At 47.2% G+C, this 25747-nt stretch overlaps 1 protein-coding gene and 1 long non-coding RNA gene across 3 annotated transcripts in view; one reads left to right on the top strand and one right to left on the bottom strand.

Moving 5' to 3' along the window:
• The window catches only part of LOC135919485 (fatty-acid amide hydrolase 2-A-like), a 44027-nt gene that overhangs the window by 5672 nt on the left and 12608 nt on the right, over positions 1-25747 (bottom strand). The window contains exons 2-6 of the mRNA XM_065453343.2: positions 23307-23526; positions 19286-19495; positions 16442-16561; positions 15795-15949; positions 14844-14939 (exon numbers count right to left, since the gene is read on the bottom strand). Of these exons, the coding sequence (XP_065309415.1) occupies positions 14844-14939; positions 15795-15949; positions 16442-16561; positions 19286-19495; positions 23307-23526 (801 nt within the window). The remainder of the gene's footprint in view (positions 1-14843; positions 14940-15794; positions 15950-16441; positions 16562-19285; positions 19496-23306; positions 23527-25747) is intronic.
• LOC135919488 (uncharacterized) overlaps positions 1-25747 on the top strand; it is a 40843-nt gene that overhangs the window by 13060 nt on the left and 2036 nt on the right. For both annotated transcript variants that reach the window (XR_010569979.1, XR_010569980.1), the window contains exon 3: positions 25086-25167. This is a non-coding gene — a long non-coding RNA (uncharacterized lncRNA). The remainder of the gene's footprint in view (positions 1-25085; positions 25168-25747) is intronic.

Below are 25747 nucleotides of genomic sequence, written 5' to 3'. Positions count from 1 at the left end.
TGCCAGTGGCTTCGTAGTTTCCTTCTTAAGAAAGGCTTCAGGTCTGTGACAGGGACCGAAGCAGTAGGATTATCTGCATGCAATGAGATTGATGAGGCCATCTGGTCAGCTAGAACGTTTCCCTCGATGCCCCTATGTCCAGGCACCCAGCATATGATCACATGTTGGTTAGACATATATGATTTGCACAGTGCGGAGTAGAGTTCATTAAATACTGGATTTTTGTGATTGCAGAAAGACATCAAGGCCTTCACAACACTGAGGGAGTCCGTATATATAACTGATTTCTGGAGTTTTGATTTATTTATATGCTTTACGGCCGACAGCAGTGCGTAGGCCTCAGCCGTAAAGATACTAGTTTCCGGGTGCAGTACGTCGGATTCCGAGAAGGATGGACCGACGGCTGCATAGGACACCCCGTCGCGTGACTTCGATGCGTCAGTGTAGAACTCCGTGCAGGAGTATTTGTGTTGGAGTTACCGGAAATGCATCTTGATTTCAATCTCTGGAGCATGCTTTGTGACTTCCACGAAAGATATATCACATTGTATGAGCTGCCACTCCCAAGGAGGTAGCAGCTTGGCTGGATGCATTAGGCGAAGCTCGAGGAGTGGAACGTGCATTTCTTCGCTAAGCTCCCTCACACGCAGCGAGAAAGGCTGTCTTACGGACGGACGATTGCGAAAGAGTGTAGCACATGTCATGTCATTGATGGTATTAAAACAGGGATGTTGGGGGTTTGAGTGGACTTTCAGAAAATATGTATGGCTGATGTATGATCTCTGTAGGTGGAGAGACCATTCATGTGATTCTACATATAGACTTTGTATGGGACTCGTTCTGAAAGCGCCAGTGGCCAATCGGATTCCTAGATGGTGGACTGGGTCTAGCATCCTTAGTGCGCTCGGGGCGGCAGAGTGATAGATCACGGCACCATAGTCTAGTCGCGATCGAATGAGGCTCCTATAGATATTCATCAAACACTTTCTGTCACTACCCCACGTAGTCTGGGATAGGAGTTTGATTATGTTCATTGTTTTCAGACATTTTTCTTTAAGATATTTAATGTGGGGGACGAAAGTGAGTCTGTAGTCAAGTATGACACCTAGGAATTTGTGCTCTTTGCTAATAGGTATTCGTTGTCCACACAGTTCTAAGGAAGGATCCGGAACCAGGCCTCTCTTTCTTGTAAAAAGAACGCAAGAGCTTTTGTTAGGATTGATCTTAAATCCATTCTTGTCTGCCCACACTGAGACTTTGTTCAGGCCATGCTGTACCTGTCTCTCGCAGACTGCGAGGTTACACGATTTGAAAGCTATTTGAATGTCGTCCACGTAGACAGAGTAAAAGATGGCGGGTGGTAATGAAGCACGAAGCGTGTTCATCTTCACGATAAAGAGCGTGCAGCTCAGCACGCCTCCTTGGGGTACACCCGTTTCTTGCGTAAAAGGGCGTGAGAGTGCGTTGCCGACTTTTACCCGGAAGGTACGATTTCACAGATAGCTTTCTATTATATTATGCATATTACCGTGGATGCCCATTTCTGACAAGTCTCTTAAGATTCCGTAACGCCACGTCGTATCGTACGCCTTCTCCATATCGAGGAATATGGATAAGAAGAATTGTTTGTGTACAAATGCGTCCCGGATATTTGCCTCTACACGTACAAGGTGGTCAGTTGTGGAGCGTCCTTCTCGGAAGCCGCACTGATAAGGATCAAGAATTTTGCTCTGTTCAAGGAAAAAGATGAGTCGCCGATTTATCATTTTTTCGAACACCTTACAAATGCAACTTGTGAGGGCTATCGGGCGGTAACTTGACACTGAGGAAGGGTCCTTGCCTTGTTTCAAAACAGGGATAACAATGGCTTCCTTCCATGCAGCTGGAAGGTACCCTGCATCCCAAATGGTGTTGAAAAGCGTGAGTAGTGTAACCTGCGTGTCATTGTGTAAGTGTTTGAGCATTTCATACATGATTCTATCAGATCCTGGTGCGGAGCTGTTGCATGCACTCAAGGCAGCTCTCAATTCGGCAATACAAAAAGGGCGGTTGTAAGGCTCATTCTCTCGACCTTTTCTTGTTAATGGCTTACGTTCTTCTGTTTGTTTGTATTTGAGGAAGGATTGTGTATAATTTGTTTGACTTGAAACGCTCTCAAAATATTCCCCAAGTGAGTCTGCCTGGTCTTGCAGTGTATCGCCCTGTGTGTTTACCAGGGGAAGTGAATGTGTTTCCCGCCCTCTAATCCTATTAACTCTGTTCCAGGCTTTGGCCTCATCCCTAAACGAGTTAATACTCGATAAGAACTTGTGCCAGCTTTCTCTTCTGGCCTGTCGGCGGGTTCGCCTGCCTTGTGATTTAGTTTTCTTAAAGTTCATAAGATTCTCTGCAGTGGGACAAGCGCGTAGCAACCCCCACGCCTTGTTCTGATTCTTACGGGCGATCCTACATTCGCTGTTCCACCACGGTACACGTCGTTTGCATGCCAGACCACTCGCTTCGGATATGCATTTTGATGCGGCATCTATTATGAATAATGTAAGATACTCCACAGCAGCATCAATTTCTAGAGAAGACATGTCGGCCCATGAGATGTTAGTGAGAGTTCGAAATTTCTCCCAGTCAGCTGTGTCTACCTTCCACCTAGGAGCTTGCGGAGGGTATTCGTTTTCTTTAGATGTTCTTATCAGTATAGGGAAGTGGTCGCTCCCGTAAGGATTGTTCGTAACTTCCCATTCGAGTTCGGGCAGTATGGACGGGGAAACTATGGTAAGATCTATTGAAGAAAAGGTTCTGTTTGCTAGGGAGTAATACGTGGGTTCCTTCTTATTGAGCAAGCACGCACCTGAAGAAAAAAGGAACTGTTCAACAAGACGACCTCGCGCGTCTGTACGAGTGTCGCCCCACAGGGAGCTGTGCGCATTGAAATCGCCAAGAAGAACATAAGGTTCTGGCAATTGATCTATAAAGGATTGGAATTCATGTTTTGTTAACTTGTAGTGTGGGGGCACGTAAAGACAGCTAATGGTGACGAGTTTGTTTAGGAAAACAGCTCGAACCGCCACTGCCTCAAGGGGGGTTTGTAGCTGTAAACGCTTACAGGAAATACTTTTATGTATACAAATGGCAACACCGCCTGATGATACGACAGCATCATCGCGATCTTTGCGGAACTTGACAAACTGTCGGAGAAAGTTTGTGTGTTGTGGGTTTAAATGTGTTTCCTGTAGACACAGCACTTTTGGATTGTGTTTTTGTATAAGCTCTTGCACGTCATCAAGGTTCCTAAAAAGACCTCTTACGTTCCATTGAATAATTTGTATCGCCATTTTGAAGGTAAATAAGTGCTGTGTGTATGGAAACGGAGGTGATGCCTTAAGTTACAGAGCTCTTTCGAGGCCCTGTAACGCGCGTTCTACTCTTTCTGGAGCGTTCGAGGGAGCCTCGCCGCTCCTTAGGCGCTCGGTGCGCCTTGAGGATAGTTGTAGTGTCCATTGCCTCTTGTGAGGCGCCGGACACGTGCTCTTGCGAGCGAGAATTTACCAGCGAGGGCCCTGCCTTGGAGGGCAAGACCCGTGCACCCACCAGACCGGAGGTCGATGGGGCTCCGTGGGGGATTTGGCTGCGCCGGCCGTTGCCAGCGCTGGAAGGGGCCGCGGAGATTGGGGCAGCCTCAGCTGCACCCACCTTCGTGGTCGGTGGCCCCGTCTGGTGGGTTGACGGAGCAGGGCTAGCTGCAACCGCCGCGGGGGCAGATGGCGTGACTGCCGACTCGCTGGTTGTGGGTCGGACAGCCGCCGGTGGCCGTTGTGTCGCTGCCCCCTGACGCGTCACATCGGCAAAACTTTTCTTGGGCAGGTATGAAACCCGCCTGCGTGCCTCTGAAGGATATATTCTCTTTTACTTTGATCGTTACAATTTCTTTTTCCTTCTTCCATGAGGGGCACGACCGCGAGTACGCGGCGTGATCCCCGTCACAGTTTACACAGTGGAAAGCGTTCTCACAAGCTTCAGAGGTGTGTTCTTGGGCACTACATTTAGCACAAGTCTGGCGGCCTCGGCAGCTCTGCGAGCTGTGGCCGAAGCGCTGGCATTTGAAACAACGGAGTGGGTTTGGCACGTACGGCCTAACATGGAGCTTGATGTACCCGGCCTCGATTGACTCGGGCAAGATACTTGATCCAAAAGTAATTATAAGGTGCTTCGTCTGAATCTCTTTACCGTCCCGTCTCATCTTAATTCTTCTGACGTTGATCACATTTTGCTCGCTGAAGCCCTCCAGGAGCTCCGCCTCAGTCAGGTCAATCAAATCATCATCTGACACAACACCACGGGTGGTGTTCATGGTACGGTGCGGGGTTACTGTTATGGGAGTCTCCCCAAATGACACTAGTTGCGGTAGTTTCTCATATTGTTTTAAATCGCGGAGCTCCAAGAGGAGATCGCCGCTTGTCATCCTCGACACCTTATAACCTGGACCAAAAACATCAGTCAGGGACTTTGAAACAAGGAATGGTGAAATGTTTCGCACGGTTTTGTTTGGCTTTTCAGAATGAACAACGTGGAAGCGGGGAAAATTCTGGGTTTGGTGTCCAAAAAACTTGAAGACATCTTCGGTGCGCCCTCGTTTCTGAGGGCGATCAACAAGGGAAGGGAAAGAAGTTTCCATGAAGAAATATATACATTCGGCAACAGCGCCGACCACCCACCACGGAGCCCAACGAGGGGACGCGGCAGAGCTTGCATACAAGACTGCACGATGCCAGTCGTACGCCGTCACTATAACCGAATATGGTGTACCCAAGGTTGGATAGCCACACAGGGTTAACCCTCGCCACCAGGAGAAAGGAAGTAAACAGAAGAGAAAAGGAGACAGGAAAGGTCAAAAAGTGAGAGATAAAGACGAAGATTGAAGGAGGGAGAGACAGGAAAAGGCGACTGCCGATTTCCCCCAGGTGGGTCAGCCTGGAGGTGCCGTCTATGTGAAGCCGAGGCCGAAGAGGTGTGTTGCCTCCGCCGGGGGGCCTTAAAGGTCCAAACACCCAGCATCGGCTCAACCCCCAGGATCCCCTTTTCCCCAGACACGGCTAAGCCGCGCACGGCTACACGCGGGAGGGGCCAACCCTCGTGTGCTCGGGTCCGTGGTGACGCAACGCACCAAACGCCTGCTGACGCAGACGCCCCTGCGGGGGGTTATAAAGTGGAGGAAAATGGATGAGATCACTAGGAATGTGCCTGCAACGAACCTATCTGACACGGACATATGTCTGTGGGCATGTGGCTGGATATTGTGACACCAGGTATGTGCCGCTCATAAATGAGTCATTGACGTCAACGTGGGTCACTCGGTATGTGCCACTCTTCAACGAACCTATCTGACACCAACGTATGTCAATGGTCATGCGGCACTGGAGATGTGACACTAGGTATGTGCCGCTCATCAACGAGTCATTGATGCCAACATATTGGTCACTGGTTACGTGCCACTCTTCAACGAACTTATCTCACACCAACGTGTGTCACTGCGCATGCGGCGCTAGATATGTGACACTGGGTATGTGCCGCTCATCAACGAGTCATTGATGCCAACATATGGGTTACTGGTTATGTGCCACTTTTCAACGAACTTATCTGACACCAATGTAGGTCATTGCTCATGTGGCACTGGAGATGTGACATATACATATGTGCCGCTCATCAACGAGTCATTGATGCCAACTTATGGGTCACTGGTTATGTGCCACATTTCAACGAACTTATCTGACACCAACGTATGTCATTGCGCATGTGGCACTGCAGATGTGACACTAGGTATGTGCCGCTCATCAACGAGTCATTGATGCCAACATTTGGGTCACTGGTTATGTGCCACTCTTCAACGAACTTATCTGACACCAACGTATGTCACTGCGCATGCGGCGCTAGATATGTGACACTAGGTATGTGCCGCTCATCAACGAGTCATTGATGCCAACATTTGGGTCACTGGTTATGTGCCACTGTTCAACGAACTTATCTGACACCAACGTATGTCACTGCGCATGCGGCACTAGATATGTGACACTAGGTATGTGCCGCTCATCAACGAGTCATTGATGCCAACATATGGGTCACTGGTTATGTGCCACTCTTCAACGAACTTATCTGACACCAACGTATGTCACTGCGCATGCGGCGCTAGATATGTGACACTAGGTATGTGCCGCTCATCAACGAGTCATTGATGCCAACATATGGGTCACTGGTTATGTGCCACTCTTCAACGAACTTATCTGACACCAACGTATGTCACTGCGCATGCGGCGCTGGATATGTGACACTAGGTATGTGCCGCTCATCAACGAGTCATTGATGCCAACATATGGGTCACTGGTTATGTGCCACTCTTCAACGAACTTATCTGACACCAACGTATGTCACTGCGCATGCGGCGCTAGATATGTGACACTAGGTATGTGCCGCTCATCAACGAGTCATTGCTGCCAACATTTGGGTCACTGGTTATGTGCCACTCTTCAACGAACTTATCTGACACCAACGTATGTCACTGCGCATGCGGCGCTGGATATGTGACACTAGGTATGTGCCGCTCATCAACGAGTCATTGATGCCAACATATGGGTCACTGGTTATGTGCCACTCTTCAACGAACTTATCTGACACCAACGTATGTCACTGCGCATGCGGCGCTAGATATGTGACACTAGGTATGTGCCGCTCATCAACGAGTCATTGATGCCAACATATGGGTCACTGGTTATGTGCCACTCTTCAACGAACTTATCTGACACCAACGTATGTCACTGCGCATGCGGCGCTGGATATGTGACACTAGGTATGTGCCGCTCATCAACGAGTCATTGATGCCAACATATGGGTCACTGGTTATGTGCCACTCTTCAACGAACTTATCTGACACCAACGTATGTCACTGCGCATGCGGCGCTGGATATGTGACACTAGGTATGTGCCGCTCATCAACGAGTCATTGATGCCAACATATGGGTCACTGGTTATGTGCCACTCTTCAACGAACTTATCTGACACCAACGTATGTCACTGCGCATGCGGTGCTAGATATGTGACACTAGGTATGTGCCGCTCATCAACGAGTCATTGATGCCAACATTTGGGTCACTGGTTATGTGCCACTCTTCAACGAACTTATCTGACACCAACGTATGTCACTGCGCATGCGGTGCTAGATATGTGACACTAGGTATGTGCCGCTCATCAACGAGTCATTGATGCCAACATTTTGGTCACTGGTTATGTGCCACTCTTCAACGAACTTATCTGACACCAACGTATGTCACTGCGCATGCGGTGCTAGATATGTGACACTAGGTATGTGCCGCTCATCAACGAGTCATTGATGCCAACATATGGGTCACTGGTTATGTGCCACTCTTCAACGAACTTATCTGACACCAACGTATGTCACTGCGCATGCGGCGCTAGATATGTGACACTAGGTATGTGCCGCTCATCAACGAGTCATTGATGCCAACATATGGGTCACTGGTTATGTGCCACTCTTCAACGAACTTATCTGACACCAACGTATGTCACTGCGCATGCGGCGCTAGATATGTGACACTAGGTATGTGCCGCTCATCAACGAGTCATTGATGCCAACATTTGGGTCACTGGTTATGTGCCACTCTTCAACGAACTTATCTGACACCAACGTATGTCACTGCGCATGCGGCGCTAGATATGTGACACTAGGTATGTGCCGCTCATCAACGAGTCATTGATGCCAACATTTGGGTCACTGGTTATGTGCCACTCTTCAACGAACTTATCTGACACCAACGTATGTCACTGCGCATGCGGCGCTAGATATGTGACACTAGGTATGTGCCGCTCATCAACGAGTCATTGATGCCAACATTTGGGTCACTGGTTATGTGCCACTCTTCAACGAACTTATCTGACACCAACGTATGTCAATGCGCATGCGGTGCTAGATATGTGACACTAGGTATGTGCCGCTCATCAACGAGTCATTGATGCCAACAGTTGGGTCACTGGTTATGTGCCACTCTTCAACGAACTTATCTGACACCAACGTATGTCACTGCGCATGCGGCGCTAGATATGTGACACTAGGTATGTGCCGCTCATCAACGAGTCATTGATGCCAACATATGGGTCACTGGTTATGTGCCACTCTTCAACGAACTTATCTGACACCAACGTATGTCACTGCGCATGCGGTGCTATATATGTGACACTAGGTATGTGCCGCTCATCAACGAGTCATTGATGCCAACATTTGGGTCACTGGTTATGTGCCACTCTTCAACGAACTTATCTGACACCAACGTATGTCACTGCGCATGCGGTGCTAGATATGTGCCACTAGGTATGTGCCGCTCATCAACGAGTCATTGATGCCAACATATGGGTCACTGGTTATGTGCCACTCTTCAACGAACTTATCTGACACCAACGTATGTCACTGCGCATGCGGCGCTAGATATGTGACACTAGGTATGTGCCGCTCATCAACGAGTCATTGATGCCAACAGTTGGGTCACTGGTTATGTGCCACTCTTCAACGAACTTATCTGACACCAACGTATGTCACTGCGCATGCGGCGCTAGATATGTGACACTAGGTATGTGCCGCTCATCAACGAGTCATTGATGCCAACATATGGGTCACTGGTTATGTGCCACTCTTCAACGAACTTATCTGACACCAACGTATGTCACTGCGCATGCGGCGCTAGATATGTGACACTAGGTATGTGCCGCTCATCAACGAGTCATTGATGCCAACATTTGGGTCACTGGTTATGTGCCACTCTTCAACGAACTTATCTGACACCAACGTATGTCACTGCGCATGCGGCGCTGGATATGTGACACTAGGTATGTGCCGCTCATCAACGAGTCATTGATGCCAACATATGGGTCACTGGTTATGTGCCACTCTTCAACGAACTTATCTGACACCAACGTATGTCACTGCGCATGCGGCGCTAGATATGTGACACTAGGTATGTGCCGCTCATCAACGAGTCATTGATGCCAACATATGGGTCACTGGTTATGTGCCACTCTTCAACGAACTTATCTGACACCAACGTATGTCACTGCGCATGCGGCGCTAGATATGTGACACTAGGTATGTGCCGCTCATCAACGAGTCATTGCTGCCAACATTTGGGTCACTGGTTATGTGCCACTCTTCAACGAACTTATCTGACACCAACGTATGTCACTGCGCATGCGGCGCTGGATATGTGACACTAGGTATGTGCCGCTCATCAACGAGTCATTGATGCCAACATATGGGTCACTGGTTATGTGCCACTCTTCAACGAACTTATCTGACACCAACGTATGTCACTGCGCATGCGGCGCTAGATATGTGACACTAGGTATGTGCCGCTCATCAACGAGTCATTGATGCCAACATATGGGTCACTGGTTATGTGCCACTCTTCAACGAACTTATCTGACACCAACGTATGTCACTGCGCATGCGGCGCTGGATATGTGACACTAGGTATGTGCCGCTCATCAACGAGTCATTGATGCCAACATATGGGTCACTGGTTATGTGCCACTCTTCAACGAACTTATCTGACACCAACGTATGTCACTGCGCATGCGGCGCTGGATATGTGACACTAGGTATGTGCCGCTCATCAACGAGTCATTGATGCCAACATATGGGTCACTGGTTATGTGCCACTCTTCAACGAACTTATCTGACACCAACGTATGTCACTGCGCATGCGGTGCTAGATATGTGACACTAGGTATGTGCCGCTCATCAACGAGTCATTGATGCCAACATTTGGGTCACTGGTTATGTGCCACTCTTCAACGAACTTATCTGACACCAACGTATGTCACTGCGCATGCGGTGCTAGATATGTGACACTAGGTATGTGCCGCTCATCAACGAGTCATTGATGCCAACATTTTGGTCACTGGTTATGTGCCACTCTTCAACGAACTTATCTGACACCAACGTATGTCACTGCGCATGCGGTGCTAGATATGTGACACTAGGTATGTGCCGCTCATCAACGAGTCATTGATGCCAACATATGGGTCACTGGTTATGTGCCACTCTTCAACGAACTTATCTGACACCAACGTATGTCACTGCGCATGCGGCGCTAGATATGTGACACTAGGTATGTGCCGCTCATCAACGAGTCATTGATGCCAACATATGGGTCACTGGTTATGTGCCACTCTTCAACGAACTTATCTGACACCAACGTATGTCACTGCGCATGCGGCGCTAGATATGTGACACTAGGTATGTGCCGCTCATCAACGAGTCATTGATGCCAACATTTGGGTCACTGGTTATGTGCCACTCTTCAACGAACTTATCTGACACCAACGTATGTCACTGCGCATGCGGCGCTAGATATGTGACACTAGGTATGTGCCGCTCATCAACGAGTCATTGATGCCAACATTTGGGTCACTGGTTATGTGCCACTCTTCAACGAACTTATCTGACACCAACGTATGTCACTGCGCATGCGGCGCTAGATATGTGACACTAGGTATGTGCCGCTCATCAACGAGTCATTGATGCCAACATTTGGGTCACTGGTTATGTGCCACTCTTCAACGAACTTATCTGACACCAACGTATGTCAATGCGCATGCGGTGCTAGATATGTGACACTAGGTATGTGCCGCTCATCAACGAGTCATTGATGCCAACAGTTGGGTCACTGGTTATGTGCCACTCTTCAACGAACTTATCTGACACCAACGTATGTCACTGCGCATGCGGCGCTAGATATGTGACACTAGGTATGTGCCGCTCATCAACGAGTCATTGATGCCAACATATGGGTCACTGGTTATGTGCCACTCTTCAACGAACTTATCTGACACCAACGTATGTCACTGCGCATGCGGTGCTATATATGTGACACTAGGTATGTGCCGCTCATCAACGAGTCATTGATGCCAACATTTGGGTCACTGGTTATGTGCCACTCTTCAACGAACTTATCTGACACCAACGTATGTCACTGCGCATGCGGTGCTAGATATGTGCCACTAGGTATGTGCCGCTCATCAACGAGTCATTGATGCCAACATATGGGTCACTGGTTATGTGCCACTCTTCAACGAACTTATCTGACACCAACGTATGTCACTGCGCATGCGGCGCTAGATATGTGACACTAGGTATGTGCCGCTCATCAACGAGTCATTGATGCCAACAGTTGGGTCACTGGTTATGTGCCACTCTTCAACGAACTTATCTGACACCAACGTATGTCACTGCGCATGCGGCGCTAGATATGTGACACTAGGTATGTGCCGCTCATCAACGAGTCATTGATGCCAACATATGGGTCACTGGTTATGTGCCACTCTTCAACGAACTTATCTGACACCAACGTATGTCACTGCGCATGCGGCGCTAGATATGTGACACTAGGTATGTGCCGCTCATCAACGAGTCATTGATGCCAACATTTGGGTCACTGGTTATGTGCCACTCTTCAACGAACTTATCTGACACCAACGTATGTCACTGCGCATGCGGCGCTGGATATGTGACACTAGGTATGTGCCGCTCATCAACGAGTCATTGATGCCAACATATGGGTCACTGGTTATGTGCCACTCTTCAACGAACTTATCTGACACCAACGTATGTCACTGCGCATGCGGCGCTAGATATGTGACACTAGGTATGTGCCGCTCATCAACGAGTCATTGATGCCAACATTTGGGTCACTGGTTATGTGCCACTCTTCAACGAACTTATCTGACACCAACGTATGTCACTGCGCATGCGGCGCTAGATATGTGACACTAGGTATGTGCCGCTCATCAACTTGTCATTGATGCCAACATATGGGTCACTGGTTATGTGCCACTCTTCAACGAACTTATCTGACACCAACGTATGTCACTGCGCATGCGGCGCTAGATATGTGACACTAGGTATGTGCCGCTCATCAACGAGTCATTGATGCCAACATTTGGGTCACTGGTTATGTGCCACTCTTCAACGAACTTATCTGACACCAACGTATGTCACTGCGCATGCGGCGCTAGATATGTGACACTAGGTATGTGCCGCTCATCAACGAGTCATTGATGCCAACATATGGGTCACTGGTTATGTGCCACTCTTCAACGAACTTATCTGACACCAACGTATGTCACTGCGCATGCGGCGCTAGATATGTGACACTAGGTATGTGCCGCTCATCAACGAGTCATTGATGCCAACATATGGGTCATTGGTTATGTGCCACTCTTCAACGAACTTATCTGACACCAACGTATGTCACTGCGCATGCGGCGCTAGATATGTGACACTAGGTATGTGCCGCTCATCAACGAGTCATTGATGCCAACATTTGGGTCACTGGTTATGTGCCACTCTTCAACGAACTTATCTGACACCAACGTATGTCACTGCGCATGCGGCGCTAGATATGTGACACTAGGTATGTGCCGCTCATCAACGAGTCATTGATGCCAACATTTGGGTCACTGGTTATGTGCCACTCTTCAACGAACTTATCTGACACCAACGTATGTCACTGCGCATGCGGTGCTAGATATGTGACACTAGGTATGTGCCGCTCATCAACGAGTCATTGATGCCAACATATGGGTCACTGGTTATGTGCCACTCTTCAACGAACTTATCTGACACCAACGTACGTCACTGCGCATGCGGCGCTAGATATGTGACACTAGGTATGTGCCGCTCATCAACGAGTCATTGATGCCAACATTTGGGTCACTGGTTATGTGCCACTCTTCAACGAACTTATCTGACACCAACGTATGTCACTGCGCATGCGGTGCTAGATATGTGACACTAGGTATGTGCCGCTCATCAACGAGTCATTGATGCCAACATGTGGGTCACTGGTTATGTGCCACTCTTCAACGAACTTATCTGACACCAACGTATGTCACTGCGCATGCGGCGCTGGATATGTGACACTAGGTATGTGCCGCTCATCAACGAGTCATTGATGCCAACATATGGGTCACTGGTTATGTGCCACTCTTCAACGAACTTATCTGACACCAACGTATGTCACTGCGCATGCGGCGCTAGATATGTGACACTAGGTATGTGCCGCTCATCAACGAGTCATTGATTCCAACATATGGGTCACTGGTTATGTGCCACTCTTCAACGAACTTATCTGACACCAACGTATGTCACTGCGCATGCGGCGCTAGATATGTGACACTAGGTATGTGCCGCTCATCAACGAGTCATTGATGCCAACATATGGGTCACTGGTTATGTGCCACTCTTCAACGAACTTATCTGACACCAACGTATGTCACTGCGCATGCGGCGCTAGATATGTGACACTAGGTATGTGCCGCTCATCAACGAGTCATTGATGCCAACATATGGGTCACTGGTTATGTGCCACTCTTCAACGAACTTATCTGACACCAACGTATGTCACTGCGCATGCGGCGCTAGATATGTGACACTAGGTATGTGCCGCTCATCAACGAGTCATTGATGCCAACATTTGGGTCACTGGTTATGTGCCACTCTTCAACGAACTTATCTGACACCAACGTATGTCACTGCGCATGCGGCGCTAGATATGTGACACTAGGTATGTGCCGCTCATCAACGAGTCATTGATGCCAACATATGGGTCACTGGTTATGTGCCACTTTTCAACGAACTTATCTGACACCAACGTATGTCATTGCGCATGTGGCACTGGAGATGTGACACTAGGTATGTGCCGCTCATCAACGAGTCATTGATGCCAACATTTGGGTCACTGGTTATGTGCCACTCTTCAACGAACTTATCTGACACCAACGTATGTCACTGCGCATGTCGCGCTGAATAAGTCACACTAGGTACGTGCCACTCATCAATGAGTCATTGACGTCAACATGGGGCATTGGTTATGTGCCACTCTTCAAGAACAAAACAAAGCTTTCCTTAAAATTTATCCGGTGCTAGACCGAATCGAATCCACACCATAAACAAACAGACAATCTTGTCTGATCATAAATTTACATAGACGCCACCGACAGACATCGCGGCGAAGCTGCTAAATTTCGCTTTCAGCGTGTCCATAGGGAAGTTCGAGAGAAGGTTAGCCTGGCTGCATACACCCCGCATAGATGGCGCTTTTCGGTAGTGGCAATTCGGTGTGTCGCTACGTTGCTTCAATGCTAAACACACTCACCTAGATATTCAGCTTGAGATGAGCTCTACCGTAATAGTTTACTTCGTTCCACCGGCGAGTGAGCTGCACATGTCAGCGAGATTCGCGGATTCACTGAGCAAATGCAGAGTGCGATGCGCTAAGATTCCTCATACTCCTCGTAGAGTTCTCGCCAACTGGGCGTGTCCTGCATGTGTTGTTTGCCAATGAATGACGGTGCCTAAGGTAGTCGTTTGCCTCTAAATCCGTTCCTTAGATGCGGAGAACTTTTTAAGTGGACCAGAATATTTCACGATTTCATCCAGTACCACTTCAGTTTCTCAGTTTTCCGCATGAACAGGTAAGTACTTATCACGATCACTTGGTAGTCTCAATATCTGTCGAAGAATCAGGAAGATGGGGGGCGGATATTACGACGCAAAAGCAGTCTCTCGACGATAAGCACACCATACGCACGCACCTAAACACGTAGTGGTGGGCATACATCACAAGACACCAACCACACTATGCGTGGTTCAGTCGATCTCCGCCAGTGGTCTATAACCCATTATCTCGCGACAGATACTCATATCAACAGTACACTCCTGCCATTTCTTTTGTAATGAAATGTTTAGAGTGATATAGTGGAGATTTTATGAAAATGAAAGCACTGACCCGTCTAACTGCTCGGCGAGCCTCAGTGGTCACACGGCTGATGTAAAGGCTTCCTTCTGTATCCATGTAATACAGCTTCAGCGTCTTTAGATTTACCTGAAGAGAAAAAAATATTGTTCGCATTTATTTGGTGCAGAGGTCTATCATTTATTATGCACACTAAGTAACACAATATATCATTCGTATGTAAAAGCTATGTACGTCAATTTCTTCAGTAGTCATTAGGAAATCTATAGGATTGCACTGCGATTGATTTAACAAGTTCTCAGCCTACGTGTCCTCCTCTCCTTTAAATCGTGGAGCTGAACTTTTTTTACCATGACTTATGATCTGCATCTTGAAGGCTGTTTCTGCAAGTTGACTTAAAAGAAAAAATTGGTGCCGGGAGGAATAAAGCTAACTACGCTAACATCTTAGTCGTTTCCCGACATTTAGAATAATGCACTTCTGGCGGGTTATTCACGAAATAAGTGTTTTTTTTTCATTATGCAAACTTACCTTTTTTTGTCCCCTCTTAATAAACGTTTGCACTCGGTCAGCACTTTTCATAAAGCTTTGAGTAGACGGCTATATATTTAATGAACTTCCTTTGCTTAAAAAAAGCAAATTACATTGTTTTCTTGCTCATCATAGCTTTGAAGAGTTACTGATACGGTAAGCGTTCTTTTTATCCAAAACCTTAGCTCGTTTGCATTCGGCCCTTATCCCACCAATGACAATGAATTCAAGCAATAATATTGTTCTTCACTCAACTGGATGTTCTATCATTGCTTTGGAGTTGCAGGCTTATTGTATTGTAGACAGTGCAATAAGTATTTTTATACCTTAACACACTGACAACTGCGTGACGCTGGGTATTTTTCGCATTGCTCATCGTTGTGTCCATTATGTGCACAATAATTGTGGCTAGTTGATTCGCTCTACAACAGCACCCCATGGAATCGTACACACCTGTTCATTTAGTCTAAGCGCGTTGGCCGCACTTCCCGCCAGTACGTTGAGCATCAGCGGCAAGTCCTCCACGAACCTGGCCAAGGGGCCCACGCAGTTGAACTGCCCCAGACCTTCTCCAAGATCTGGCAGCAAGCCAGTGTTGGGCACCACTCCTAAGGTTAGCGTGAGAAGAGGCAGAGGTAAGCACAACAACGGTAACGCCATCATCACCTCCATTAAACCCTATTTTGGCAATCTTAATGTGTTCCCTCTGACAGTGAAAGCGTGATTGGAGGAAGCTGGGGGCTGAATTGCGAGCAGCAGAAAACATTGATTAATTGGCCATGGAGAGGGAGGTGGTGCCGAATGAAGTGCGGGATCTATGGTGTCTTATGACGGTAATGATCAGCCCTTGACTCACGAAAGACGTATTCGTATTCGGGGTCACTTTAACTGAAACTCTCTTGTGACACAAACGTTTGCTGAAATCTCTACTCCCGGGTTTCTTGACGTACCCCGTCAAAATGTCACAGGTGAGGTATGGAATTTAACATACTACTTTGCGCTCATGAGGACGGTACCATATTCAATTTACTATCATGGTGGGCCGAGGAAAATTGATTACTGAGTTCAAAAATTCGGAAAGCTCGATGTAGAGTTTTCACCGGCTGTTGGCTTGTGGCTGAAGACCCCGCAGTAGGCAGCTGGTACCCGCACGCTTCCAGCGAGGTCTGTGCCTAGGCCAATCAGTGAGCCAGCTGCAGCCAGGAGGCTTCCCTCTCCACCTGTAGTGAGGGGGAAAAGGTTCTTTGTAAATAGGGTAGGCCGTGTATCCGGGAAGCAGATACAGTGGGGTGCGTGAAACGTCTTCTACGCGCTGCAGAGAGGGCATGGGGCTATATATGGTACAGAAATGACGTAACCATCTAAACAGCTAACATTTTTGCGCATTACAATGCTTACATGCTTGCGCTGCAGCTAGTAAGGCCCTTACAATCTAATTTTTTAATCGTGCTCGCACCCTATACGCAGTGGGCCCATTTGTTTTGCAGTGGGTGTTTGGGCAATAGGGTCGAACGCAGCTGTGTCATAATGGAGCAAGCACAAAATATCTGCAATTGGAGGCCTTTTAACTCCTGATTAGCAGCGGTTTGAGTTTGATGGATTATGCTAATATGGCAGAGTGAGCTCTCTAAAATGCGACCACTCCCCGCTCGAATCGACAAACCTATTGCCGAGTTGCGCCTCTATAAATTAGAACCGCCCGATAGGCTAAATTTAGCTTGGATTGCTTCAAATGCGGTTCTACAACCACACTGCCGGTGCACGCGACACATGCATTGTACAGTAGTAGCTTCTGACGTAATAGCTCTCTGCAAACCCACAAGGTGGAGAGGAGTAATTAGTTAAGGGAAAATGAGACATCCACCAAATCGTAGCAGTTGCTACAAGGGAAACCTGTACGGGTTCCTCGAAAGAAAAGCATCCCAGTTGAAGGAAAATTCATCCTGGTCCGGGACTCGAAACCGGGACCGCCATTTCTCCGGGGCAGCCGCTCTACCATCTGATCTAACTAGGCGGCTAGCAGATGATAGAGCGAAGCTGAATTTGTCAACAACTGGAAGCAAAGGCAAAAATTCGACGTAATAGAATATTGCAAACCCGCAAGGTGGAGAAAAGTAATTGATTAAGGGAAAATAAGCAATTGCTACGATTAAGTGGATGTTTTCTCTTTGTTTCAGCTCTTACAGTGCAGGATTTTTGATTTTGCGGAATGACACTAAGGACCTTATGTCAATGAATATGATGGCTCTGGGTAGGTTGGTTTTCCCGATACATCTAACAGCCGACATTATTGCGTATGCCTCAGCGGAAAAGATACTAATTTCTGGGTGCAACACATCAGATTCTGAGAATGATGAACCAACTGCTGCAAAAGACACGCCGGCATGGGACTTTGATGCGAGAGTATAAAATTCCGGGCATCAGCACTTTAAATGGAGTTCTAGGAGATGCATTCGCATTTGCTCCTCTGGAGTGTGGTTTGTGACATGAATAAACGACGTGTCGCCTTTAATAAGATTCGATTACCACGGCAGTAAGAGCTTTGCCAGGGCCTTTAGACGGAGTTCTAAAAGTGGGTCACCCATTCCATCATAGAGCTTCTTCAAACGCAGTGAGAAGGGCTCCTTTGATGTGGGTCAGTTGCGAAGCAGTGTGGTGCATGTCATATAATGTTTAGTAGCGTAACACGGACGTTCAGGGTTTGCCCGTACCTTCAGAAAATATGTAAAGCTAGAGTATGACCTCTGCCAGTTTAGTTACCACTCGTTCGATTCCGCGTAGAGGCGTTGCACAGGACTTGTCCTGAGCACACCTGTGGCCAGGCGGATAGCCAAATGGTGAATCGGATCCAGCATCTTCAACGCGTATGGAACGGCCAGAGTGGCGCACCACGGCACCATAGTCCAAACATGTACGCATAAGGCTTTTGTACAGGTCCAATAGGCACTTTCTGTCGCTAACCCATCTGGTGTGCGACAGGATTTTAGGAGGTTCATGGTTTCCATACACTTCGTCCTGCGATACTTGACATGGGGTATAAACGTTAGTGTTGAATCCAAGATAATATCTCAGAATGTATGTCCAATGCTGACAGTGAGCTCATCGCCATTGATAAAAATACTAGGGATTGGTGTTGCGCCTCTTCTTGGAGAAGAGCATGCAAGAGCTTTCCTGCGTATTCGCTTTAAACACGTTTTCGTCCGCCCATCCAGATAATTTGTTCAAACCAAGCTGGAACTGGCATTCGCAGAAAGCAATATTGCATGATTTAAAGCCTATTTGCACATAGTCGACATATAAAGAATAAACATGATGCATAGAATGACTGTATGAAGTGAATTCATTTTCACGACAAATAGTGTGCACTTAAGCACGTTTCCCTGCGGCACATCGGTCTCTTGGTTGAACCTTCTAGACAAACTGTTGCCCACTTGTACACGAAACATGCGATGAGAGAGATAGCTTTCGATTGTGTTAAGCATGTGGCCACATACACCCATTACGGAAAGGTCCCGAAGAACACCGAAACGCCATGTCGTATCGTACGCCTCCTCAATATGTCGTTTACACTGCGCTGTAGCTACCTTGACGAACCTTCACGTCTGTCATAAAGAACAGGTTGACCTGCCTACGACGACATCTAGAAATCGCTGACGGATGAATTAAGCAGAATGTGATTAACATGCATGGAACGATCTGGCAAACGGAAACCTACACGCGCCATTGCCGTAGTTAAATAAGATCGCTGCTGGTGTTTAACACACAATGTCAACCTTGTCGTGCTCGGGCCCTGACAAAACACTTAATCATTGGATAATCACAGGATATCAGGAGAAGGCATGACACTTTCTAAGTATTACTCAAAGCGGGAACTGCACTTTGACGGCGAAAACGCCGTCCCCTTTGTTAACGACGGGTGCAGGCAGGCTAAACGAAGCACGCACCGCTGCTTCCACCGGGGCTTCGGCGCGTGTCGTGCGGGTTCCGCGTGCAGCCGTCCACCAGGTTCATCGCATCGTCCCACATGCACAGTTCGGGCACGTTGGTCAGCGCCAGCGGAAAGGCTCCGGCTGCCCGGAGCAACGCCACGCTCGGGGCGTCCTCCTCGGCCCGCCGTCCGCGCCAGAAAAGGGAGCCCGCGTCCTGTCGCAAGCCTGCAAGGCGAAGACATTCCTGCTTGTCAACTCCCGGTGTCACACAATTACCCAACAGGAAGCAGTTGTGCGCAAAAAAGAAAGAATCGGAGTTTCGTCCGGACTGCGAAGCATTATCAGCGATAGCCAGGTTCAGCGTTGCGCGTTGCCCTTGCACTGTACGCAGGTGCGCAACAACTTCGGGCACCCTCACAACCTCTAACACGCCGTGAAGGGCAGGTAATGGCATCGCACAGGCGTCACGTCACTGGCCGTAAAGTGTGGCTCTACTGAAATTAAAATCACTTTCATATTGTGAGCACTAATAATGTTTTTTCCACTTTTTAATAGAATTAGAACATGTAAAGTAAAAAGCACGGGCTGTCAATGAAATTTCTAATGACTTTTCTTCGTGCGCAGTAATTTAAACAATTTTGAGAAATAATCAGTGTTGCTATTTGACCGTTTTAATTTTGTTTAGTGACCGGTGACTTCTCTTTAACGAAATGAGACAACAATCGGCGACATGTTAGTTCAAAGTTGCTTCGAAAATAAACTCATAGAACGGGCTTCATTATTTAAAAGTTCCATGTGAGGGGCCGAAATGGGTGGGTTGAAGCGTAGGCTCCGTAACCATGATGGAGAAATGGCTGACTTCATAGGATTCACAGATGCGCTCACAACATTCGTATTGTTGATTGTTTTTCATTCTTTGCGAAACCTATCTGAATCTGTCTTAACGCTCCTGCTTCTGCACTTTCGATAAGTTCGTTCAATTACCCGCCGTGGTGGGCAATAAGTGTCTTTGGCGTTGTGCTGCTAATCCCGATGGGGCAGGATGAAACTCTGGCAGCACAGGCTGCATATCGATGGGGGCAAAATACAAGAAATCCATCTGTAAATATTACTTAAGGTTAGATGGTCTTGAAACACTACAATATACGCTTGCATGGCCTAAATCATTTGCACAAGCGTCTCACGTTTGTCTAGGCTGCCTGTGAATTTAGCAAATTAATTTTAATACGTTTGATTGGTGAAGATATTAAATGTTTAAGAAAAGATTTAGCATGCGCATAATGCGATATATCGTTTGTACAAAGGCGTATAACATGGGGGTAGCTGCGCTGGTTCACGCGAGCCTGAACAAGCTGCTTTCTTATCGCATGGGTTTAGGACAAATCAGTAATGCGAAGAGGGTTCAGTTAGCCCAAGGGACGGAAACATAGTATTTGACCAGCACAAAGGTGACATAATTTTTATCATCCTATTGACATGCGACTTCGTGCAGCAGAAGTTCCGAGAACAAGAAAAAAATCATGAGCCATTCCACTCTGTGAAGATGGATGACCACCGAAGCTGCGCAACACAGCACAAAGAGCTGACACAGAATTTCGAACAAAGGTGCAACAACTTCATTATGATTATCGGTGGTCATCGTCGCGGAAAGTACCCACACACGCCTTTTTTTACACCCGCGTTCGTTCGTGTTATCCATTCGTTATATAAATACGTGTTTTCAATTCGACATATATCGTGGCAAAGAATTTGAGAGCAATATCTTCGCACCGTCTGGTGCACTGGGCCAATGCCGTCAGCACCTTCGCAGAGGAAGGGGCAATGTGGGAACCCTAGCATAATGACCGGCATCGCAGTGAGCTGTGGAAGACGACGACGCCGAACGTGCAAGCAGTGACATGCACGAACGCATTCGCACGGTTACGCCGAAGGGCGCCAACGAGCCAGCTGTCGTAGAAGACGACGACGAGCGCGCGACCAGTAGTATGGTGGCAGCACTGGTACGAGTCATTGCTGAAGTAACGTTTCTCACTATAGCACCTAGAGGGAAATCTGGCGCTACTGTCTATAGGAGTTTCCTAAAGGACGCTGTGCCGTCATGCGAATGAAGGAATATATGTTTTTGCGAGGCTTGTGATGGGCTGGTGTTTTAATAAGCTTCGTCCAAAACGTGATATGGCGACACAAATAACACGTTTCTAAAGTAAATTCTTCATAAAAAGTTTTTATTCACCAATATTGCGTCTTCCAATGAAGTTTACTCGCCTGCAATGCATAACCAAGCGAAGTAGCGCAAGAACAGACAACAAACTGTTCCAAAGCGAGCGCGAATCTTGTCTGTCCTACAACTTTAGCTGCCCACTGAAACTTCTTACGTTTCATATAATTGTGCATACAATACCATACTCTCGTAATTAAGCAAAATGTGTTTTTCTGTTATAATAAAGTTAAAACAGTTCTTTACGTGCTGTTTTTGTAGAAAATGAATCATTGTCAGAGACGGAACGGTGCTTCCCAGGCACGTCTTCAAGGTGTCCCCGAGAACGATACCAATCCGAAGTCAATATACTGGCATTCCCATGCATACCACAGCGCAGCGGCACCAGATTTCCCTCTAGGTAATATAGTGAGAAACTCTGATTGCTGATGATGGTCTTTGCTCACACAGAGTTGTCGACCGACACGAAAAATGCACAGAACCCTAGCCATAAAGAGCTTCGCTGCAAAAGTAATGAAGAATAATGTGAACCAAGTGCATTTGTATGCTAGCAAAATCATAGGGCTTGTGTTGTTTTGAATCGTGCAGCATATGGAACTTCACAATATCCGGGTAAACGTCGAATTTCAGCCATCACCGTCCGTTATGTAAAAGCAGAACAGCAAAGCAAAGGCCGCAACAAAGTGCTGGTAAATCCACTGTTTATTCCTCACACACACGGAGCCTAGACAAACGTGAGACGTGTGCGTAAATGATTTACGCCATACTATCGTGTATTAAGGGAGAATGCGCGTAAGGCGGGACATGTAAATTCATGACGACGAGCAAAACGAAAAGGTAAAAGTGGGCCGCCAACGTTTCGACAAGTTGACTAGTTTTTTTTTTAAGGCAAGATATGCTTCCTTCCGCACAGTTTAAGGGTAGGCTTCTGCTAAAGGGGAGAGGGGGTTAGCAGAGTGGGTGAGGCAACCACCAAAGGTGTGTCAGCGGTGAGTGTGTAGAATTGAAAAGACTGCTTTTGACACAGCCGATGACATGGCTGCGTTAGCCAGCCGTGTGTGCTTTTGTGGAAGGGGCCTGGACGATGGCGGGGGATTACCTGCTTCACTGGAGGTCAGTGCGCTATCGCCTTTCTGAAAGTGATGCTTGTGGCAAAAAACTTACTAAAATTGAATAAATATTCAACTAAATGGATAAAGAAATGGAGGAAAGAAAAGGAAAAAAACACTATACAACCAAATGAAAAATAGCTATGTGCTTTTGCAAATAGCTTAAAATTTAGCATAGCGAATAGATTCTGAAACTCCCATTGAAACGTTTGTGTTTCGAAAACGTCTAACTTGAAGTTAGAGTAATAATTTCAAGTACAGTTATAATAATAGTAGTAATAGTAATAATAATAATAGTTAACTTGAAGTAATAGTATTAATACTGACCAGCGTACCAGTATTGTTCTATTCGCCAATGAGCATTTTCTTGCTTATTTTATTTCCTTGCAGCGAAACGTTCGAATGTCCGTCTCCAAATGTACTGGGTATGTGCCCTGTAATGCTTGTGTGTATCGTTACGCGTGGTCCACTGGATGTCCTGGGTGGGAACATGCACGAAGTGGAAAGGGGAGCTAGTGGGCTTTCGAAAGTGTTAGCATGGGTGACAGCATGGCCTTTCAGCGTAGCGATGCCACCAAGCTCAAATTTCTTTTTGCTAGCATGTCTAGCCTCCAACGAAGAAAATATTGACGTTACCCCTGATCTCTTTATAAGGTCTCTTTATGATTGAATGTCGCCGGCGTAGCGGGCCAGGCAACCCATAAATAACCTTTGATGGCAATGCTGTTCTTGGCAGTGAACGGCAGCCCCAGCAACGGCTTTTCTTTGCTCATTTGGCTGGCACTCATCTTTCCCGATGCCACCAGCTTGTCGACCTCCTTGGCGTCCTCGAGCGCTTCCTCAAACCTCTCCTCAACGACAGCGTTGATGAAGGGCTGCACCTCCCTGATGCGCCTGATGTAGGCCGAGACGAGGTCGACGCTTTTGACCTGCGAGAATATAGAAACGGTGTGTGAGACAATAGCTCCCACAGCTTGTTTGTTGGTTTGCTTTTGTTGTTTAGTCAGACGACTATATCAAAAATAAATTTGTATGGTCCACAAAGCTCCTTAAAAGGCACGAATGCGAGATAGTGTATCAAATTCATTTCAATCCCTAATTCTCTATCCTCAGACAATAAAAGTGGTTGGATTAAAATTCATGGTGAATTCGGGAGTCGGGGGAAGTACAAGTACAAAAGCAATGACAGGGAAAGTATACAATGTAATCACTTCAATATATATGCTTATATCTATGTATTTCATAAGCGAAAGCACCTACAGCTGCATACACTGCAGTCAGTACAGAAAACCGCGACTTCAGATTTATTTCACTAAAATGATGAAAAATAAATGAAAATTCATGGGTCTCTTGTGCTATCCCTCAGACGACTTGAAGTGCAAAGCCCAAGTGCCGATGCATTAAAGACGGACTCATGACGTACACATCCCCCGTAATTCGCTTAGCCTGCTTCGCTTAGTCATCCTTGTTACTTCGCTTACTCCTCCCCCTTAATTCGCTTAGTGTACTTCCCTTAGTTATCCCTCTTAGTTCCAAAGGCCGAGGGTTCGACTCTCACCCAAGGTCAGGGGTTCGAGTGCCTTAATTCTACATAAAGGGAACTCTAGCGCCAGAGTTCCCTCAAGTATTTATTGTGAGAAACTGATTCACACATCCACCCGGCACGGACTTTGCGGTGGCGTCGCTAGCTGGCGCAACGCGTCCATTGGGATAGCGTGCCTCGATGTCCTCCTCCCTCCGCCACTCCACACCGAGTGGCGACATTCATTGTTGGGTACAGTGCCGCCGATTTCAAGGACGTCCGCCATTGAGGTGCCCACGCCTTCGCTCGCGCGCGTGCCAACGCAAGCTCGCACAGTGGGTCGGTCGCCGTGCTCCGAAAAAAAGATGCCTGGATGTTGGGTGCCCCTGCGCACGAATCATTCCAGGAATGGCTGGAGAATGCTTCCGAAAGAGCCAAAACGAAGACTTCTCTGGATTGTCTGGGCCCGTTTAGGGCTTGTAGCATACGTAACAAATAAAAAAATAGATAGGGTACATTTTAACGGCCATTATAGTTTATATAAATCCTACTGCGCGGGCGGCCTTGTATGTTTTAGTTCCACTTGCAACTAAATGTCCGTGTGTGAAATGTTAGAAGCATCCGCATGCGGCTCATTGGTTTCAGACGCACCTTTTAGTGTACTCCAGGGCTTATTACATCATATAAAAATAACATCCCTTTTTCGTCTGTACTGCAAGTAAGCTGACACATCCGAGTTAAACGATCACCTAGCCCCTGCCCCCCCCCCCGCTATTTTTCTTTGTTTTGTTTTACTCGACATTAGTTATTCGCTAAAGTTTATTTGGGATTGGTGTAGCCACGGGCCCTTTGGTCGGCGTAATCTCATCAATTATTTATTATAAAGCCGGATGACTCGACGAGTTTCTCGAAATATTTTTTTGCCGTCGATAGAATCAAATATAATATTTTTCATTGGACTTGCAGGCTCACTTTAAAAAAGAAGCAACTTTGAGCAAACCAAAGCAGATGGGGCCAGACGCTGTGCCACAGGTGTTCTCATTCAGAGGTAAGACAGTGGATTCCGACAAGCTCTATAAATGAGAGTGCACATCCCATAACGGACCACTTGCAAATTCTTAGATTTCCCGACCTGGATGACTATTTTGCAAGCAGAAGAGTGCCGCTTTAAGTGGTCTTCTCACAGGGAAAAAAGACGAGCAAAAATGCATCTTATGGAGATACTTTGCGTCTAATTGAGGCACACAAAGGAATAAACAGACGACACATTGGCGGCTTGTAATTTGTCAAGTCACGGCTTCCAATTCAGCGTGACACTCTTCAAAAAGCACAAATGCTTTCTAACAAGTGCCCTGGAAATTCGAGAAATGCCACGTCGCGGTTATCCATACATGTCCCCCCTACCACTTCGGTAGTGCCTTCATTGTTCCTTTTGAGTAGAATTTACCGCAGTTGAATAACCGTAGAATAAACAGGTCATAGTACAGCCAGGCTGTTTAATCGGAACAGTACCTTGTTCTGTGAGTCTGTGGTGGATAATGTGCGAAAAAGTGCAGTGACAAAGCCAGCAACGTTTTTTCGTGGGTTGGGCACGCACTCTACCGTGGGCGAGGAGTATCGGATATGGA

The sequence above is a fragment of the Dermacentor albipictus genome, chromosome 3, assembly GCF_038994185.2.
Source record: "Dermacentor albipictus isolate Rhodes 1998 colony chromosome 3, USDA_Dalb.pri_finalv2, whole genome shotgun sequence".
Taxonomy (NCBI): Eukaryota; Metazoa; Arthropoda; class Arachnida; order Ixodida; family Ixodidae; genus Dermacentor; species Dermacentor albipictus.
The sequence above is the reverse complement of the archived record's forward strand: the minus strand, read 5'-3'. Positions and strand labels throughout refer to the sequence as shown.